The sequence below is a fragment of the Labeo rohita genome, chromosome 5 (assembly GCF_022985175.1).
Source record: "Labeo rohita strain BAU-BD-2019 chromosome 5, IGBB_LRoh.1.0, whole genome shotgun sequence".
In the NCBI taxonomy this organism is placed as follows: Eukaryota; Metazoa; Chordata; class Actinopteri; order Cypriniformes; family Cyprinidae; genus Labeo; species Labeo rohita.
In genome coordinates, this window is record NC_066873.1 from 31,915,187 (window position 1) to 31,935,406 (window position 20,220).

A 20,220-nucleotide genomic window follows, 5' to 3' on the forward strand; every position below is an offset into this window, starting at 1 on the left:
AGTGAGTGTATGATCGCCCTGTATTGAAAGATTGAACACTCAGTGTCTCATCCAATCAATACGGAACGCTATTTTTTCCAGTATTTTCGTTTATAGTCTGTTTTCTCACCAGTGTGCAGGGAGCTGCGAATAGAAATTCTGGAGTGGATTATAAATTATGGAGTTATTAGAGAACGCTTTGAGCGGAGTCAGAGACACTCCGCTCCACTTATGTTATGATCCAGTCCGTACATTTCTTGGCGGTGCTTTAGTTTCTTGTGGAATTATCTTGCCTGACAAGAACTTGCTAGAAAATTTTTGCCTGAAACGCAAGTTACTCACTATTAACTACAGTGGAGCTAATTAGAATCAAACAGCACGTGATATGGATTAAATGTACATCTAAATTAATACACATTAATAAACATTAATACTTAAATTAAATGATAGAACTGTCTATAACACATAGAAGTATTTAATAGTATATAATGGGCATTTTAAATACTCATGTAAATACGCATGTTTTGTATTACTCAGTACGTAAAACCGTTATTTCACGTTAATAATGCAGAGTAAAATGTGACGGACTGGATGACAAACTATGTAGTGCGCGGGTGATTTCTCTTGTCGCGCCAGTGGTCGTCGCTCCTGCTTTCCCACTCGCTGCTCTCCGTCTCTCTGTCATCAGGGAGAGAAAGAGGGGGGAGTGCGCTGTTTCTCTCTCCCTGCCCCAGACCCTCCTCCTCCTCCGGTAGCCCGTCCATCTCAGAGCATCGGCGGTGAGTTTTATGGGGAGAGTGGCCGCTCCCTGCAGCGGGCCTGGCAGGATCGTGTCCTTTCTCACCGCAGTTCCTTGCTTATCCTGCAAACAGCAGCAGCGGCGGCGGCGGCGACATCATCAGTCTGCGGCAGTGGACCGGGGCAGGAGGAGGATGAGCGAGCAGGGCAAGAGTGCCGCGTCCACACCAGCGAGCGGGACACCAGCCCCGGGCTCGGACACGTACAAAGGCTGGCTCTTTAAATGGACTAACTACATCAAAGGTTACCAGCGCAGATGGTTCGTACTCAGCAATGGACTGCTGTCCTATTACAGGTAAATAATACGCGTTTTATATGCACCTGTGTTGATGTCATTCATTTATTGCAAGAATGCAATATATGCATATATTTAGGCTATACTGGGCTATGTTAGTATGCTGTATCTGTCATGTCAGTGCAGGTCATGAGAGCTGTCAAACACACATGCGGACTTCATGAGCGCGTCTCTAGTGTGGACAGATGTTAGTTCACCTTTCAGACCACTCGCCCCACTTTACCACCTTGTGTTTCTTTTAAACCAGCTTCTTAAATGTCATTATGAACGGATAAACGCCTGTTATGTTCATTAAATGACAACAGTACGCTGTTTTTATTAGCGCGCCAGCTAGCGTTCATGCTAACGTCAACTGATATTCTAATGGAGCAATGGACTGTGACGCTTATGAGAGTCGTTGCACTTGAATATCTGACAGCCTACTTTTGCGTGTGAATGTGGGCGTGTCTTACAAGTTTGGGGTTAATCATATTTCTGGCTTGTTTTTATAGTGAACCTAGTCACCAGTAATTTATTCTGGTCCATATTCTGCCTCTGGCCAGCTACAGATGTGTTAGCCAGCGTTAGCGTTAGCCAGCGTACACGCAAACAACGGTCCAAAATGTCCTTACAAACATTTACCATGGTAACCAGCTTTCCTTAAAATATAATACAAAAAACAAATTGTGTACAAGCTCGTTTTCTGATGATTACATATTCATTTCTATATATATATACTGTTTATATATATGTATATATACACACACACACACACACATCACAGCAAAACTACATTTAGATCATTAAATCTTTTTGTTTTGTTTTGTTTTTGTGACAGCATCTCAAATGACAGGGGCTGTGATATCTGATGTGAAGCTTTTGTATGCAGAGATACAGTATCTCTTTAAAATTTAAACCTCCTTCACATGTGTCACCTGTGAGCTCGGCCAGTAACACCTGTTGTCCAAGAGGCCCTTGAGCCAGCAATGGTAATCATGTTTCATTCATTTCTCTGCTTGTGTCAGGTGGATCACATGAGGTAACTGTCACAAAACTTAATTATTACTGTCTTTTAATTGCTTTATTACCGCATCTAGGTCTGTCCCATAGGAGAAGCATTTAATGACTTATTCGAGCAGAAATATTGCCCATTTAAATGCGTAAATGAGTGCTCATTATGCGACAAGGAGGACGATATCCATGCAGGAAAATGTTAATGTCTGTTCATTGAGCTATAAAGATTATAATTGTCATAACGTATCCTACTGCTGGTGATTCTGGAATTTCTGAAATATTGCAAAACAGTGTCCTTGAGATTATCAGTCATTGAGCTTTCTTGCAGACTTTCTTGTTCCATATTGAGAATGTTGAAAATATTGCCCATCTACATTGTTTCCAGTAAATGCAAGTCTTACCTTGCAGCCCTTGCAGTTTTAAGAGCCAGTCAGCTGTGTTTATTCTAGATTGTTTATGTGTTATAAATCGTTTAACAAATCACATCATCTAACAAATAGTTTTGTTAATCATACACTGCCTTTAAATGCACCTGGGAAACGAATAACTCCCAGTCGGCCGTTCTTTATAATGAAATGTTCAAGTCAGATACATAACATGGAATTAGTCTAAAGTAAACAAAAAGATATATATTGTGAACATTAAACCCAAATAACTACATTAGAATTCAGAATATTTCATTTCAGTCACTTTTTTAATACATGGTATCACAACCAAATGTAAAGCAAAATTACCATCATGCACTACAGAACTTGCTTTCCACTCACTGATATCTATATATAGATTATAGATATGTGATATTATTTGTATTATAAACCAGTGTTTCCTCCATGTTTTGAATTGACACAGCCTGTCCAATGTCACAACTCCAGTTTTCCAACTGTAAACACATCTTTGCTTGGTCATTCATTTGCTTAGAACTCGTAATTATGATAATTTCAACTTAACTTGAAGGTCACAATAGTTACAAAGAAAATAGCTGCCCAGGAGTGTTACAAAGATGGTCACCAAGTAAACTGACTTACTTTATGTGTCCTTCAAGTGGAGTCGTAAATATCACAGTTAGCTCTGAAATAAAACACTGAACTGTAATTTAGATAATATCATATAAGTATAATGTGTGCTGTATAGCATATAAATAAGTGACAGATGTGAACAGTTTTCATAATTTTTAATTTAGATGTTTTGTTTAGGCTGCTTAATACATGTTTAACGAGAGCCCGATTTAGAGGTACGAGTTTCCCAGAGGCACTTGAAGTCAGCATTAATGGGACTTTGTTATTATCCTAAAACATTCAGTTTTCGAAATTAAAACTACCAGCTACAACCTCAATGCAACAAGGCAGGCTGAAGACATTCAGGAAACGTATTTGAGAGCCTTTGTGTTATCAGAACTGTATTGTGCACTAACTGTGATCTAGAACGAATGGTTATCAGATGGTCATGGGGGTCATCGCGATAGCGTCATGGAGATCTGTAGTCAAGCGGCTAATGAAATAAGGGCAAAGGCTCTTGTAAGAGCACTGAAGCAATGCCCATCAATCCGTATCTCCACTGGGCAGCCCCTGTGGGCCTCCTGACTCTTCACACAGTGGGCCACCGGGTTTCCACCCACTCTGATGAGTCTGATGAGTCTGAAGGGAAAGCGACACTCTGCTGACTGTGAAAGAGAAGAAGCGTGTCTCTTGCTGCTCTCATCTATTAATAGTCTATTATGGTGGAAGGTGATTGCAGTGGTGTAAAGCTAGATCTGCTGTCATCGGAGAGCTCAGGCAATGGTGCACACGTAGCCAATACAATGGAACGTCTGGATAACGTGCTGTGCTAATGTCTGCCAAATCAACCTGCCAAATACGCTGTTAGGGAGCCAGAAAGAGCAACAGTAAATGTGTGAATATGTTCATTGTATGGCATTGTATGATAACAGTCATTAGATTGTGAATGGCTTCTTGATAATAGGTATTTTCACCTAAAAACTACATCATCATTTACTCACCCTCTTGTTGTTCCAGACTGTATGACTTCTGTGGTAGATATTTTGAAGAATGTTTCAACTTTATGTATGGACAGAAAAAGGGAAAACCCTTTAATTTGTAGTAGAGAGACTTCTGGACTCTCACAGGACAGCATGGGGAATGAGATAGCTTGGGATGTGTCTGAGCATGTGTACTACACAGCACCACTGCTCAAAAACACAAGATGTACAGCACTTAGAATGTATATTTTATGTCTACATTTTTATTAGTCCATTAGTGGTCAATATATTCACGTCAAGTGAATGGAAAGATTTGCACCAATCTTTCAAGCAAATCTGCTTCATGCTGCTAAATATGCACAATTACAACATCCTACAGCACTTAAATGCAGAGAGCAGCTGACTCGCACTCTCTAGGTGGCCTCTGTATCAGCAATTTCTTATTTTCAGCTGATATCAGTCTAACCATTCTCAAGCAGTCATATAAAAAACTATATTAAAACATTGGGCAATTGAGCCAATACAATCTTATATTGATATTGCACAATTCTACAGTGTTTCTCGCAGTATTGCAACAATATTTCTGTTCTTTGTATCAATATTTTTTATCTATTTGTAATTTATGTACACTACCATTAAAAAATTAGTTTTTAAAAGTTGTCTCCTATGCTCACAAAGGCAACATTTATTTGATCAAAAATACAGTAAAATGTAATGTGACATTATTGCAATGTAAAATAACTGTTTTCTAAATGGAAAATGAAGCTGGGATGCAAAGTGAATTTTCAGCAGCCATACTTGTATCATTTACATTTTTGGTGTTTTTTTTCCTCCCCAGTATGTTGAGAATTTTTGGTTTTGGCCAGGAATTTTCTTTTCAGTGCGTCATTAGTCTTCATATGATTTCCTGTGGTTCAATTAGTGAAGAAGCATGTTGTTAAAATAAGCTGAGTGGGAGATGAGAAAGTACTAGGAGCTAAAGCCCTGCTGTAATATGCTCAATAAAGAGGAGATTTTCTGCTCCTGTAACAAGGCAAATGCTTATGTCCTCAAAGGGCTCATGAACTGAGAAATCAAAATTCCCTTGATCTTTTGACATATAAGAGGTCATTGAACTGTAAAAACATCCTGTAAGTTTCAGAACAGCTTATATTGAAGAAGAAGATGATCCGCCAAAGATCAATGCCTGCTTCTACATCACTGCCTGTTTAGCCCCACCCACCAATTCATGTAGTCTAAATAAAGAGAGGCAAACGCAGGTCTACGTAGAAACCAAATTATAAAGATGGCTCTGAAGACAACAAGATGTTCTGCAGTGCCAAGTTGTGGGAAAGCAGTCTTTGCATTGCCTTCCTTCTGATCCCAATGATTGGAAAGAGTAAATGAAAGTTTCAGACCGTGTCAGTAGGAACTTGGTCCTTTGTTCGCTTCATTTTACTGTGGTTTCGTTTACAAACAAGGCACAACTCGACAGCTCATGCATTTAAAGAAACATGCACAAAAACAGCTTGGTTTTGCTTCGACTCAAAATGGGCATTTTCAGAACAGTATAATAAATAATCTGTGGGGTATTTTGAGCTGGGGACATCTGAGACTTACATTGCATCTTGTAAAAAGGGGCATAATAGGTCCCCTTTAAGCAGGTCAGTTGCTAGCTTATATTTGTTCTTTAATTAAAGTAAAACAGTAAGGTTATTTCAGAACTCAGATTCCACTTAAGATACTGTGTTGCATCACAATCTATTTAATCTGTTTTGCCTTGCCTTCCTGTACTCCTTTTCTCTAGAGAGGATCTCTGAGCTGACGTGCGTGTGAGTCATTCGAGCATCCAGCGAGTCTGTTTCTGCCACACTAAGTCAATGGCCGTTGGGTTGAGATGATGCTGCTGATCTCTGTGTTCTCACATACACACGTCTTCATCTCTCTGGGCTGGATCGAACTGATCTTTCTGTCATATAAACTTGTGGATCATTACTAAGAGACACATTAATCAATCACTCTTCGCTTTGTGCATTTCTGAAGAACTCAGCTCCCTGTAGTGCTGTCACTACGCTCTGAAGGAAATGCCGAGGCTTTCTATAGGATGTGTTCTGCTGATGTGTTAGTTTTACAGAGAGCAATAGAACCCCCACCACCATCACCACACACACATTTCTGTAATCTGCAGCGCTAAAACACGTTAAAGTGTAATGGCCTGTGTAAATTGCACTCGGTCACAGCACCTACCCCTCCTCCTTCTCCTGCTTGCGATGAGTCACATATCTTCCCCTCCTGTGTTTTTCTTCTTAAACACTTCCTCTCTGCCTGGTTCCATCTATGCATATTTGATTTCTTAATAGACTTTTTTCCCATCTTTAATGTCTGATGTGCTTATTGCAATCAGTTTAATGTTAATGAAGACTTAATAGTAAAAGAGGATAAGGGAAAGCCAGAAAATCTGCTTCTGATTGACGTTATCTGTATTTTTTTAAATAATGGATATTGGCCTGATTAGGATGTTATTGGAAGCAGATAGTAAATGGTGTTTGCTTTAAGCTCAGAAGCAACTTGGCAACGTCATAGACCCTAGAATGCCCTAGAAACTGCATTGAAATGTCCTTAAACATCACACACAATACCCTAGAATTGTTGTGGTAACTTTTACATGTGATAGCACTACTACAAAAAAATTAGTAGTACATTATGCTTTGTAATTAAAACTCTACATTGTTTTTCTAGCCAAGTACCTATTTTTGCCTGGTTTCATTAAAAAGATGCAAGGTGTTTTAAAGTCGCAATGTAACAGAAATAGTGACATCATTTCTTCCATATATTCCATGATGTACAGCTAAGTGAAACAGATTACCAAAATGGAAAAAATGTCCGTATTGTGACTTTCAGCCAAATAAAAAAGGAAAAAAGGAAAGAATATTGGGTAGGACTCAATCAATTCGGAGTTAAGTGGACTAAGTAATAGGAAAAGTCTGGAATACATCATCAAACAGAAGGATGATGTTTCACTGGAAGATGGAGTTATGACATTTTAATTAAGCAAAAAATGATACATTCCACAAAAACATGATCTTTAAGATGCATTTAGAAAACAGGACGAATTTCCATTACATTCCAACTTTAAAAACAGGCAAAACAATATTAAACTGGCCATGAGATGAATATCAATCAGCAATCAAATTGCACTTCATATTGCATATTGCACAATAATCAGTATTATCACTATTTGCCAAATTTTCTGTTTTTAGGGCATCTCTATTTCATTCGCTCCCAGACAATGCTTGACCTTCTTTTGCGATGAGTGATAACGTTCCGTTCTGCTGGGAAGAATGTGGTCACATGATCCGAGAGGAGGTTGTGTCCCTCAAGGGTTTATGGGAGGTTAACTGAGAGAAGGTTGTTTTGGAATGTCATTCAAATGCTTTCACTGACACTTGCACACTTCCTACAATTATTTTTGGCCTCTAAATACATTTCACAGCTTGAGTAATCATCAGTCATTGCTAAGTGTGTGTTTGTCTCTTGCATGTAAGAATATGTTTTTTGCAGCAGTAGGCATGTTTTATGAGCACTGCAGAGCAACCCATCTCTTGCTCATCTCCAGGGGCTAGGCTCCCAGGAAATTGGGAGTGTGTTGCAATGGTGGTAGGACTGGGAAAAGTTACCAACACAAAAAGGCATATATAAAGGGATAATAGTATATAGAGATAAAAACAATTTTCTATGTGATAGTGCTATATAAATACTAAATATGACACTTCGTAGCAGGCACACAATGTCATAAAACATTGATATTTGGTTACTATTCGGTTGCGACGTAGGGTGACCAAAATTCAGTGTCACTGTCAATTCAATGACTAATGTCAACTTTAATTTGACGTCCAATACCAGCGCCAGCTTACACTGATATTTAGTTGTTATTAGGTTGTACAACCAAAATCCAATGTTAAGTCAACGTCAAATACTGACGTCAAATACTGACGTTATATTGATGTCTGGTGTCTGCTGGGTTGAGCAAGCCAAGTTACAGCTGGAAACTTAATAGTTTCTGCTCTTTCGGCCACTCAGAATCTTCCAGTAAGATTTTTTTTTTCAAAGAAATACTTTTATTCAGCAAGTATACATTAAATTGATCAAAAGTGACAGATACAATAGGATAGGGTCTCTTATATTCAAGTCAATACGATATTTTGCATATAAACGTGTCTTAGCAGTGTGTGGCCACAACCATCATGCAATGATAAAAATCTGTTCACTCTTTTAATTCCCAAAAAGCCTAAACATTGTCAATTATCAAGCCGTTTTGATTTTCTGGCCCCGCCCATGACTGCCCATGACAGACTGTCCCGTCAGAGATTTTCTTACTATTGGTAGATGAGAGAGTCTTTATTACTTACTATGTGTGCCTTGATAACCAATCACATTACAGCCTTGTCGTCACTGAATTTCAGTCAGAGTTGTGCAACACTAAAGACTATAGAATACCCAAGACTTGTGTCTTGTATAGTTTTGAATGGGGAAAGATGCAATGCTCATTATGGCCGTGAAGCCTCGCCTTCTTAATGAAAGAGCCAATCGTTGATTAGTACGTCATTCTGAGACGTGCACCCAGTACTGCGCATGCGCACTGGCTGATCTTGCCTGAGAAATAAGCTTTTTTTTTAATGCTATTGGAGCATAAGGAACAATATTTATGAGGCAGTTCCTGTCAGATTTCATTGGTAATTTCAAATATGAAATTTAATCGTAAGTTTGGGGAACATTTTTGGAGAATTTGATGTTTCCCCATTCAAAGAGATAGGAGCTGCACTTGCATGCTTGAGAGATGTTTCAAAGATGGCTGCCGAGTGAAATGACTTGCCTTGAAGGGACTTTGGCGACCCTTAATCCCCGTTTACAGATACCATAGGAATGAATGGGAAGTGCCGTTAACTGTCTTTAGCCATTATGCTTTTTTGGCTAAAGGTTTCAGGCTTGCCTTATAGTGGCTTTGGTCCCGTATTAGCATATTTCCGCCGTTAGCCAGTTGTCCGCATTTTTTCAGCACCTGAGCAACTGTTGCGACAACAACGTCTCGTAAGCAATTGCAGCTGGATGTAAAAGTGAACATAATTTTCTCCCGACATCAGAGCCACTGAGGATGCAGTGGATTCGATTTTTGTTGATGGTAATGCACCACCAAATACACAAAAAATGGAAGAGTGGGGCGGGGTGGGCAGAGCTCATTATCATTTAAAGAGACATGCACCAAAATGAATCACTGTGAACAGAGCTGTTTTTGACAAGGTAAAAAGGGTGCTGTTTTACACGACCATTGAGGAATTTTAACCAAAGCATGTTGCAGAAATATGTTGCAGTTTCATTAAGACCCTAAAGGATTATACCAAGTTGTGGAAAATGGCCACCTAATGTCCCCTTTAAAATATATTAAAATAGAAAGCAGTTATTTTAAATTGGAGTATTTATTTCACAGTATTAGTATTACTGTATTTTGATCAAATAAATGCAGCCTTTTTCACACCCTTCACACACACCTTTTTTCTTCTCCTCTGCTTTTTATAAAGGTTTTCTTTTGGATAAATTCTCTTATCTCTCATCTTCTCGCTGCCTCTTTTCCTACTTCGCTCTCTCTCTCAGCAGGTTTTAATGACATATCTCTGTCTCTTTCTCTTTGCTCCACATGGTAGTTCCTTACCCTGGCTTCGTGTTCTCAGTTCTGACCCACTTACAGCCATTTGCGTCCAGTCTGTCCCCTGCAGGGTGGGTGAAGCTAATTTAAGATCTTTGCTTTTACCCCTCCATACCCCCCCCAACTTTCTCTCTCTTTCTCCTGTCCGCTTTTGCTTTGGTAGGGTTTAAGTATGCAATCTAAGCTCCAGAGGGGTTGTTGTTGTTTTTTTTTCTTTTTCTTTTGTGTGATGGAGTGAATATGGTAATTGATGGTTGGTCTCTGAGCTGAATGTGTATCTCTCCCTCCCCCTAGTGACTCGGTCACCTGAGTTTGGATTCAGCCAATTACTTGGTTTGCTTGACTGTCAGACCATCAGCCCCCAGAAGGCCTGATAAATGTAGCCAGCAGACGTTGGACTACACTTTCAACACAGACACACACAGTAGGAGACTATAGTGTCCCGTATCTGCAAAGAGAGAATCTCTTTTCTTCTGATTCAGGTTTCTTGTTATGCCAGGATTTTTTTTAATCCCCCTTCTCACACAGATTTTTTAGTACCAAAATAGGCTGCTTTAGTCAAATGATTATTCTAAATGCAGTCGTAGACAGAAATGCTATTAAAATCAAACACTGAATTTAAAACTGGTAAGTTGTGAGTCTTTTTGAGTTATGAAGAACCACTCATAAAAGTAATTTGAACTCTTATTTGAATTGGACTGCACTGATAATGTATTTGATTTTTCTTTCCTTCCAAACCAGTTAAGATCAAATCCCATCTTATAGCCAATTTCATTGGTCAACTCATGCAGCCGCCTGTCAAGACAAGTTCAAACTTCACTGATTCAGTTCAAAGTTCAAAAAGATGGATCTCATGACAAACAGTAATGCTATCTGTCAAGATGTGCTACCAAACACTAAGGTTAGGATGCAGGTTAAGGTTAAGGGTTAGTATTTGTTTCAGCATTGTGTTGGCAATTAGCACTTTGATTGACATGACCAATGAAATCTTTAGAATCAGCTTTGCACAAATTTGGGCTTACATTTTCTGAGGAAAAAAAATCGTACTGATCATGTTTTTGATTTACTATAAATAGCTGCCTTATGAATAATTTGTTTGTGAATTAGACTAACATGTTTGTGTTGTGTGTTTTCTTTCATGGGCAGCTCATAAGAACAGTTCAGAAGAAAAATGTTTGCATTTTTACAATCCCATTTTATTGGTAGTCTGGCATCCCACCATTATAACACGTTTCAAATTAAATACAGACATTAATTTACACAAACACAGTGTATATCTGTGTCAAGGATGTCTGAGTGGCTTTGAATGAGTACAATGTGTCTCACAGTTTCTCCGAGAGGTCGGAGCTTTGACATTCCATTAGAGATGTGCAACAGATACTGGGTAACCAGAGAAGTAACACATAGAGACAGGGTTCTGGCTCTCTGTGTGTCTCCCCACCTTTTGGCTTCTCCTCTCTGCCCCTTCATGCCTTTTACTATCCCATTGTCCCTCACTTTTACACTTTCACTGAACCTTTTTTTCATTGTCTCTTTCTGAGTCAGCAAAGCCTCAGTGGCGTGACAGAGTTTGAATCTGTGTTTTATAAGCAGCTGAGTGAGGGGTCTGTCTTTATTCCCTGTCTCTGTCTTTTGTGGGCTGTGTTTTGTGAGGATTTAGGCTTTTGTTAGGCCTCTACTCAAGGATTGGTTACATTAGAGCTCCTTAAAATGCCCTGACAAACACACAAGAAGATACATTCTTTGTTTTGTTGTTCTGTCGTTCTATCTATCATTCTGTCTATCTGTCTTTCTATTGCTCTGTCGTTCTATCATTCATTTTATCTATCATTCTATAATTCAGTCATTCTGTTCTATCATTCTATCATTCTATTGTATTTATCATCATATTCTATCGTTCTATTGTTCTGTTGTTCTATTTATCGTCATATCGTACTGTCGTTCTATTGTTCTGTCTTTCTGTCATTCTGTTGTTCTATTGTTCTATCATTTGTTTTATCTATCATTCTGTTGATCTAGCTATCATTCTATCTATCTATTGCTCTATCGTTCTATCATTTGTTTTATCTGTCATTCTATCATTCTGTTGTTCTATCATTCTATTGTTCTATCATTCTGTCTATCTATCTATCTATCTATCTATCTATCTCTCGTTCTATCGTTCTATTGTTCTATCATTCTATATATCGTTCTATCATTCTATCATTTTATCTATCATTCTGTTCTATCTATCATTATACCGTTCTATTGTTCTATCTATTGTTATATGGTTATAACATTCTATCTATTGTTCTATCATTCCTATTTATTGTTCTGTTGTTCTGTCATTCTATCATTCTATCTAGCATTCTATCATTCTATTGTTCTATTGTTAAATCATTCTATCGTTATTTCTTTCTATCGTTCTATTAAATCATTCTATCGTTATTTCTTTCTATCGTTCTATTGTTCTATCATTCTAAATATCATTCTACATTCTATTGTTCTCTCTTTCTGTCGGATTCACATTCTGTCTATCATTCTATTGTTCTATTATTCTATCTGTCATTCTATTGTTCTATCATTATATCGTTCTATCATTCTGTTGTTCTATCTATCATTATATTGTTCTATCATTGTATCTATCATTATATCGTTCTGTTGTTCTGTCCATAGTTTTGACTATCCTTCTGTCAATGTGTATATACTTCCACAATATGTGGGTTGTTAATTTTTTTTACGTTCTTGTGAATGATTAAACATTTTTTTACTTTTGTCAGTTTAAAGGGGACTTTGGATGCCTATCTTCCACAAGTTGAAATGATTCATTAGGGTCTTAATGAGAATTCTGGTTAAAATTTCTCAGTGGTAGTATAAAAAACACCTTTTTTACCTTGTCAAAATCAGCCCTTTTCAGAGCGAGCAGTTTTCTTGCATTTGCCTTTAAATGCTAATGAGGTCTGCTCACCCCATCCCTCTCTTCTGTGCGGTGACGAGCAGTACTGTTTACTTTAGCCGCATTTAGCCACAAGGCTTGCCAACTAGGACATTATTAAGAATGGTGATTTGCAAAGACACATGAAAAACCCTTATACTCACTTCTGTGTACACACACTGCCAACACACATGATGTACATGATGTACATGCATCCGATGACCCCTTTAAGTGACCTGAATCTTACCTTTTTACTCAGGTTCATTAAATTAAAAACAAGAATTGAATTCGCGGATGCCGATAATCTTAAAATGGCATGCTTTAGTGCTGATTGATCTTCAGTGATCCAATTTGTCATGTTATGAGTTCAGAGGTGTTGCAGAAAACAGAGCCTGAAGAGATAATTAAACACAGCTAATCTTGCATTTATCATTCTGCACTTTTCTCATCTGTTTGTTTGAGAAATGTCATGTTTCAATAAGGATAGGCCTCTTTTCTGTTTGATAGTGGGTACTAAAAGTTCTCTTCCTGATCTCTCTGTCAGGGTTTACATCACGCTCTGTTCCCTCTCTCTCTGGCTGTGACACTGGCTGGTTTGTTTGAGTGTTGTTGTTTTGGCCAGCTGACACACAATAGCCATGTTAACCTCATTCTCTGCTCACTCAGCAGCTGTTTGTAGTAATGTAACGCTCACAGGTGCTCAGTGTTTCTCTCTCTTACACACGACTGATACGTCATTTACTCTAGATATGACTTCATTCAGTGTATAGCTATTCTACATACAAACTGTATGCATATACTTACATCATACTCAGAAGTTATACATTGTGGTATCTCTCTTCAGCGATGGACAAAGTGGAAATTGTTATTATTGGTTTAACAATGTTATTAATCACTTTCTCATTCTCTCTCTTCTTCTCGTTGTTCCCTGTGTCTGTCTTTCTTTGATTTTTGTTTACGTTCTCTTGCATGTCTTTTTGTTCATCATGTACTAACACCTCCCTCTCATTTCCTGCCCTCCATGTTTTGGTTCGCTCTTGATAGGACGCAGGCAGAGATGGCCCATACGTGTCGTGGCACCATCAACCTGGCCACAGCACACATCGACACAGAAGACTCCTGCAATATTGTTCTGAGCAGTGGGGGGCGCACTTACCATCTGAAAGCCAGCACAGAGGTGGAGAGGCAGAGATGGGTCACAGCACTGGAGCTGGCCAAGGCCAAAGCCATCCGAATGATGAACGATCAGTCCGGTAAGAGCCTGAAATTGATTGTTACAACACTGATTTGCCAAAATTTTATTTGGGATTGTAAACTGATTGTCTATATAATAAATTAGCACAATGATTCAGATTCAGTCCGTCCTCAGGGTCTTTAACAAACATTTATCTGAAGTTTCCTGACAACAATAGGTCATTTTAAAGTTGCTTTTATAGCAAATGAGGATACTCATCTGCCATTTTAGCAAGATGGCATCTTGTCAAGTGATTGAAAGTGTTACTTTGTAACTAAAACAATATAGAAATGTTCACCTGAATTCATGTTTTCTCTCTGCTTAGAACTGACAACTAATTGTGTTAATTGAGTTGCTGCATAAAGGTTTTGAATGGAAAATGTCTGTGCTTTTAGACAATGGTCCCACAGCCCCGCTAACACACTGTTATCAGTCTGGTAAGGTGACTGTGCTTCTTACAGAGGCTTTGCATCATGTTTGCAGGGTTGGTGTGTAGTTAAGATTTTGCAGGAAAAATGCAGGGCTCAGCAATAAGATTTTCTGTTTTTTGTATTTTTTCCCAGTCAGTAATTCAAATTTGTACTTGGCCTGTCATTGGATGTTGACTGGCCATACCACAAAAAGTGTATTTTTATTACTAAAGTTTTAATTAACTAAAGTTTTGAATTAATAACATAAAATGTACAAAAGAAATAAAATAAATGTAATGAAATTAAGCAGTAAGATCTGGAAATTAACCAGCTGTAATGTATCCATAACAGCTTTGAATTGATGTCGTACAATGTTGCATCATTTTCAACCCATTTTAAATAAAAAAACCAAAACAAAACAGAGCAAAAAAAAAAAGATTTGACACTTCTTCATCCATTGTAGTCAGCTGAATAACATTACCTTGATAATGCATTTAAAGAGCAGGTCATATGGTTTTTTAAAGTGTCCCAATATTGTGTGGGAGTCCCCTACAACAGGTTTAAATGCATCTAAGGTCAGAAAACATTGTGGTTTTATCAGAATATACATTGATACACAGAGACATTTGTCAATGATTTCGAAACGGTTCATTCGAATCAGTTTTGTGCATAATGTAAACTCCTCCATTCCATAAGTCTAGTCTGCTGTGATTGGTCAGCTGGCCAAGCCTGTTGTGATTTTCACAGAGAGGAGTACTTGAGCAAGTTAGCGAGTGCTACCGTCTGTGTTGGAAAGTCTTTGATTGTTTTCGATGTCGCGGGTTGAAGCGACCTCAGTAATATCATATTTAGCCCCTGAAATACAAATTTACAAGGGGAACCTTGACAAAAAGCATATTTTACATCCCGGAACACGATTTTAAACAAGGAACCCTCCTTGAAATGCGATTGGGCTAGTTTTGAGTAGCAATTGGGCAGGTTTTGTTTTGAAAACCTGGCAACCCTGAGCATACACCTTAACATAAAACAATAATATAGGGGTCCAATCCATTATTAAAATAATGACATAAAAGCTAAAGCTGCACTAGGTATACATTACGTATTAGCACAAAAAACTAGACATTTTGAGCACTCAAATGGAAATGTACACAAAACGCATCAATCGTACTTACAAGTTGTGGTTTGAAGACGCTTGTTGGTCCAAATAAAGAAGATTTGAAGCCAACAAAGATAAAAACCAAGAGTAGAGAAGCAGTCCTCTGTGAAATGATGAGTGCAATCGTGGAAAAATTTTAACCACTGATTCTTCACATCATCTGCAATGAAAACAAAACAAACTTATTTTCACAGCACAGAACACAGTATCTTCTGTGATGTCAACACACTAACTAGCGGAAGTGTTTGTGGGCAAATCAGAGTGTTCGTATTTCGCGGACAGGTGGGGTTTATGCACGTGTTACCCAGTTATGTAGATCGGTAACAGAGTCGACTCTTTCTTTTGAGACCCAGTATCTTTGTTTAATGCACTTTCTTGATAAACAACTTTGCAGACTGTTTACATTGAAGGATAGCTACGTTACAAACTGCAAAAAGATATTTTTCAAAAACCCATATGACCTGCTCTTTAAATGATCAGGATTGAACAGGAGTGTTCAATATATCATAGGAAAAAAAAATTGGAATTGTAGTATAATTTGAAATGTCCTTATTGTTGAGCCCTGGAATCATTGCATTTGGACTGGACTGGCTCAAAGATATTTATTTGTGGATTATTTTGTTTGCAGTAGCAGCTGTGGGTCACTGCATTGCTTCAGATAGGTCAAATCTTTCTTTTCAAAGATGTCTTTGACCTGAACTGTGAGCTGTTGAACGGATGGTATTAGTTTTTGGCTTGAATCACAACATACTGTAAATCTGATCATGCCTCTCATTAACCGAATGCTGTACCAGGCTACATCAGATGATACGTCTGGGTTTCAGGACTGCATGAAGCATGACTATATGGCTTATGTTCATGTTTAATTAACAGTGCTATTCAAATTTTGGGATTCCAGTTATGGCCTCTAGAGGATATGTTTACATGGACTGCAAGCCTTCAGCTATGTACTGCTTTCAAACTGAGAGTTGGATATAAACAATGTGAAGACAACATTCATTAATCAACAACCTCAAATGGCAATACAAACTGAAAAATTCACAGAATCTTAGGTCTTGCTCATGTTATTGCGGTCAATGTAAATATAGCCAGTGCCTGCTATTTTGAAGGTCTCTCTCTCTCTCTCTCTCTCTTTTCATCATTTCATCCAGTAAGGCTGTTTCTGCATGTGTCTAAAGATACATGGTCACTTGTTTCAGGGCTCCCTAATTAAACTTTTGGGTCAAGCTCTAAATGTTATCATACAAAGCTGTACGAATCAATCAGTGTGTTAGTTCTTTGGCAGTACTTGGGGTCAGAGTGGGGCAGCATGTTCGCCATGTTACAGCGCTGTCCTATATTTGAGACCTGAAGCGCTCATCTCCTGTGACACACGCAGCTGTCATTGCTCTGTGAGCTCCTGAAGCAGATGGCTTCTGCTTTTGGGTAGAACTTGTGTTTTATGTACTTATCACTGCAGATGTTAACCATACATGTACTTTAACACTGAAAGAATGTTGTACTGTATTATAGAAACACAAATGAGTCTTGAATTTATTAACTATTTTATTTAGTATTTTCCATTGTACTAGGCATGTTTATACATTTCTAAATGACAGGGATTAATTTTTTTTTTTTTAATATTTAATTTTTTTTTATTTTATAAAACATATTTGATGTTTTTTTTATTCTTTTTCAGATTTTAAAGAGTTTTTAACACATTAAATTAATTATCATAATATAAGTGGGATAAAGTGGGGAAAAAAGGTTTCTGCTTTTAATAGGTTCACCACAAGGGGGCAGGTGTGCTCATGTTGGCACATGATTTCAGTTCTCATGAGAACCTAGCCAGCACTCACATGACAACAGAGCTCTTTTTTATTTCTCTCTCTAATCTCTCTTGTATGTCAGACTCTCATCCATATGAAACCCTGGCCGTGCTCCAGCCCCCTCTCTTCATTCCATTCCAGACACTGCCCACTCTTTCCTCTCACACACAAACAAACCCAAGCTTTCTATTTTTGCGGAGCTGTCGCATTCTGTGTATTCTGTCTATGCGAGCGGTATGTGTATCAGTATAAATGGCAGATTTATTCCTCTGTGGAGCTGAATGACAGAACGCTGATGATGTTGTGTGCATTTGTAGGATTCATTCCCATTATTTGTGTGCCATGTATTAGCATAAATGGTCAGTAATGAATTACATTCAGAACATTAAATATTAAAGGCCAGTAAAATCAGTCTAAAACCTCCCTAGTTTCCACTAACTTTGTCATTTCATGCACAACATATGTTCTCGTAGCTTTATAAAATTAAGGTTGAACCACTGATGTCACATTGACTATTTTAACAATGTCCTTACTACCTTTCTGGTCCTTGAATGTTTCAGTTGCATTGCTGTCTATGCAGGGTCAGAAAGCTCTTGGATTTCATCAAAAATATTTAATTTGTGTTCTGAAGATGAACAAAGAAACCGAAATATGTGCTATTCAAGTGTGATTTGGTCTAGACAAGGTTTTCAGTGGCAAATGTGGTTGCCTTTGCCACCCTGAGCTGTTCTGAAATATGATTGAGTGTGAACTCCTGAAGGAAGTGAGAGACACAGAGAAGTGGGTCAGACGCACATCATTGATCTCAAGCTTTTAGATCAACATCATGAGCTCTAAAAGCCTCGCTCAGAACAGTGTCTATTTTTGCACCAGTATTTTTATCTGCATCCCCCACCTGTCTGTCATTTTCGGTCTCTCTGCCTCAGAGTCCCAGCAGACCCACCTCACTCTGTTTGTTTTCACACATACTCTGAATCACTCTGACAGCGGCTGATCCCTGTGCTCCAGTGTCTGGTTGTCAGGATGGTGGGAGTGGGTGTCATGGTGATCCTGCACTGAGATCCTGCATAGACCGAAATGCCGATTCGCCAACGCCAAGGTCGAGGGATTTAATCCCCAGAGAACATGTATGATAAATGTGTAGCTTGAAGGCTTTGTACGTTTCTTCGGATAGAAGCATCTGCCGGATTAATAAATCATCACCCCTAAACCTGTTCATCGTCTGTTTCATATAAACACGTGGTTTATAATGTAATATCATCAAAAGCCAGCAGGTGGCAGGCCATACCTGACCACAAAACGATGACCACAAGTGCTGTTAGACCAGGGATGAACAATTCTGGTTCTGGAGAGCCACTGTCCTGCAGAGTTAAACTTTATTCCTAATTAAACACACTTGAAAAATCCTCTAGGACTGGAATTGGCAACCCCTGTATTAGACCCCTGTATTATTTTAGTTAATGGACAAGCATCCATACTATTATTATTCACATAGCGGGTACTTATGCACACAACTCTTCCACCCTGCTATGGATATAAATGATGCCATCAGATACTATTTTTCCTAAAACATACTCTTGTCTAGAGACCAGAGGCTGGTTGCATAAGTCAGTATGTTAGGACTGTGTCGTAAGAACTAGTCTGACCAGCTAGCTGTTGTACAAGAAGTAATTAAAGTTAATTTTCAGATTCAAATTAGACAAATCTGTTTTTCAATTCAGTTCACGTTTATCTGTATAGTGCTTTTTGTGATACAAATCATTGCAAAGCAGCTTTACAGAAAATCTAAGTTTCTACACTGCATTTAAGAGTAGTTTATCAGTGGTGACTATGGCAGAAATGTACAGTAAAAATCATGCAGTTAGATAATGACATATATTCAAACGGTGAACACTATTAATGGCAATGATTACATGTTGCAAACACGTTCTGTGTAACTGTGAAGGAAGCTATGTCCAATCTTTAAAGAAAAGAAACAGATGTTCCACATCTTCCAAAATAGACTTTTTTTTGGGCTTGGGTTAGTAAGAAAGCTGTGGAAGCCTATTGTGAGATATAAACTTGAAATTGCGAGTTATAAAATCAGAATTGCGAGATTTAAGCTTGCAATTCTGACCTTTTTTCTCAAAATTGCATAAAGTTGCAGTTGCGAATTGATGTAAGCACAGTTTACATCAATTGTAAGCACAGTTTGACTTTTCTCAGATTTGCGAGTTTATATCTTGCAATTTTGACTCTATAACATGCAATTGCAAGTTAGAAAGTCAGAATTGTGATATATAAACTCCCAATTTTGAGGAACTTTTTCCCCCTTAGAACTGGACTTTGTAATTCACAGTTGCAAGTTTATATCTCGCAATTCTGAGAATTTTTTATTTCAATTGCGACAAATTTGCAAGAAAAAGAAGTCATTTCTCATTTTTCAACACCTTCAGAACTGCGAGTTTATATCTTGCAATTCTGACTTTTTAAAACGCAGTTGTAAGTTATAAAGTCAGAATTGCGAGATATAAACTCAGAATTGCGAAAAAAAGCCAGAATTGCGACGTTCAAACTCAAATTTGAATGTGTCTCATTTTTCAACATCTCTCGCAGTTCTGACTTTATAACACGCAATTGTGAGTTATTAAAGGGGTCATCGGATGCAAAGTTTACTTTTACATGTTGTTTGAACATTAATGTGTGTTGGCAGTGTATGTACAAATCTACCCTATAATGATAAAAATCCATGCAGTGGTCTTTAATTAATCTGTAAAAATAATATCCCCTTTTTCAAATCGAGCCATTCTGAGATGCCTGTCGGTGTGGCGTCAAGAGGCTGCTCCCACGATAGTTGATTGACATGAGCGTCTTACCTCAGACCCGCCCTACATCAGCTGTAAAAGTCCGACTTCCATTGTTTCGATGCCGGAGCAAGGATGTAAGTTAGACAACAATATCTCCGATTAAGGTGTTGTGTTGCTGGATGTAATAATGAA

At 38.2% G+C, this 20,220-nt stretch overlaps 1 protein-coding gene across 2 annotated transcripts in view; it reads left to right on the plus strand.

Moving 5' to 3' along the window:
* Nucleotides 1-603: 603 nt before the first annotated feature.
* Nucleotides 604-20,220, plus strand: part of osbp2b (oxysterol binding protein 2b) — a 67,745-nt gene continuing 48,128 nt past the window's right edge. Inside the window, exons 1-3 of one of the 2 annotated variants that reach the window (XM_051111219.1) lie at nt 604-1,072; nt 13,679-13,887; nt 14,264-14,305. In XM_051111219.1, coding sequence (XP_050967176.1) covers nt 768-1,072; nt 13,679-13,887; nt 14,264-14,305 — 556 coding nt within the window. In that variant the 5' untranslated portion in view covers nt 604-767. The remainder of the gene's footprint in view (nt 1,073-13,678; nt 13,888-14,263; nt 14,306-20,220) is intronic. The other variant, XM_051111220.1, reaches the window with a different exon arrangement.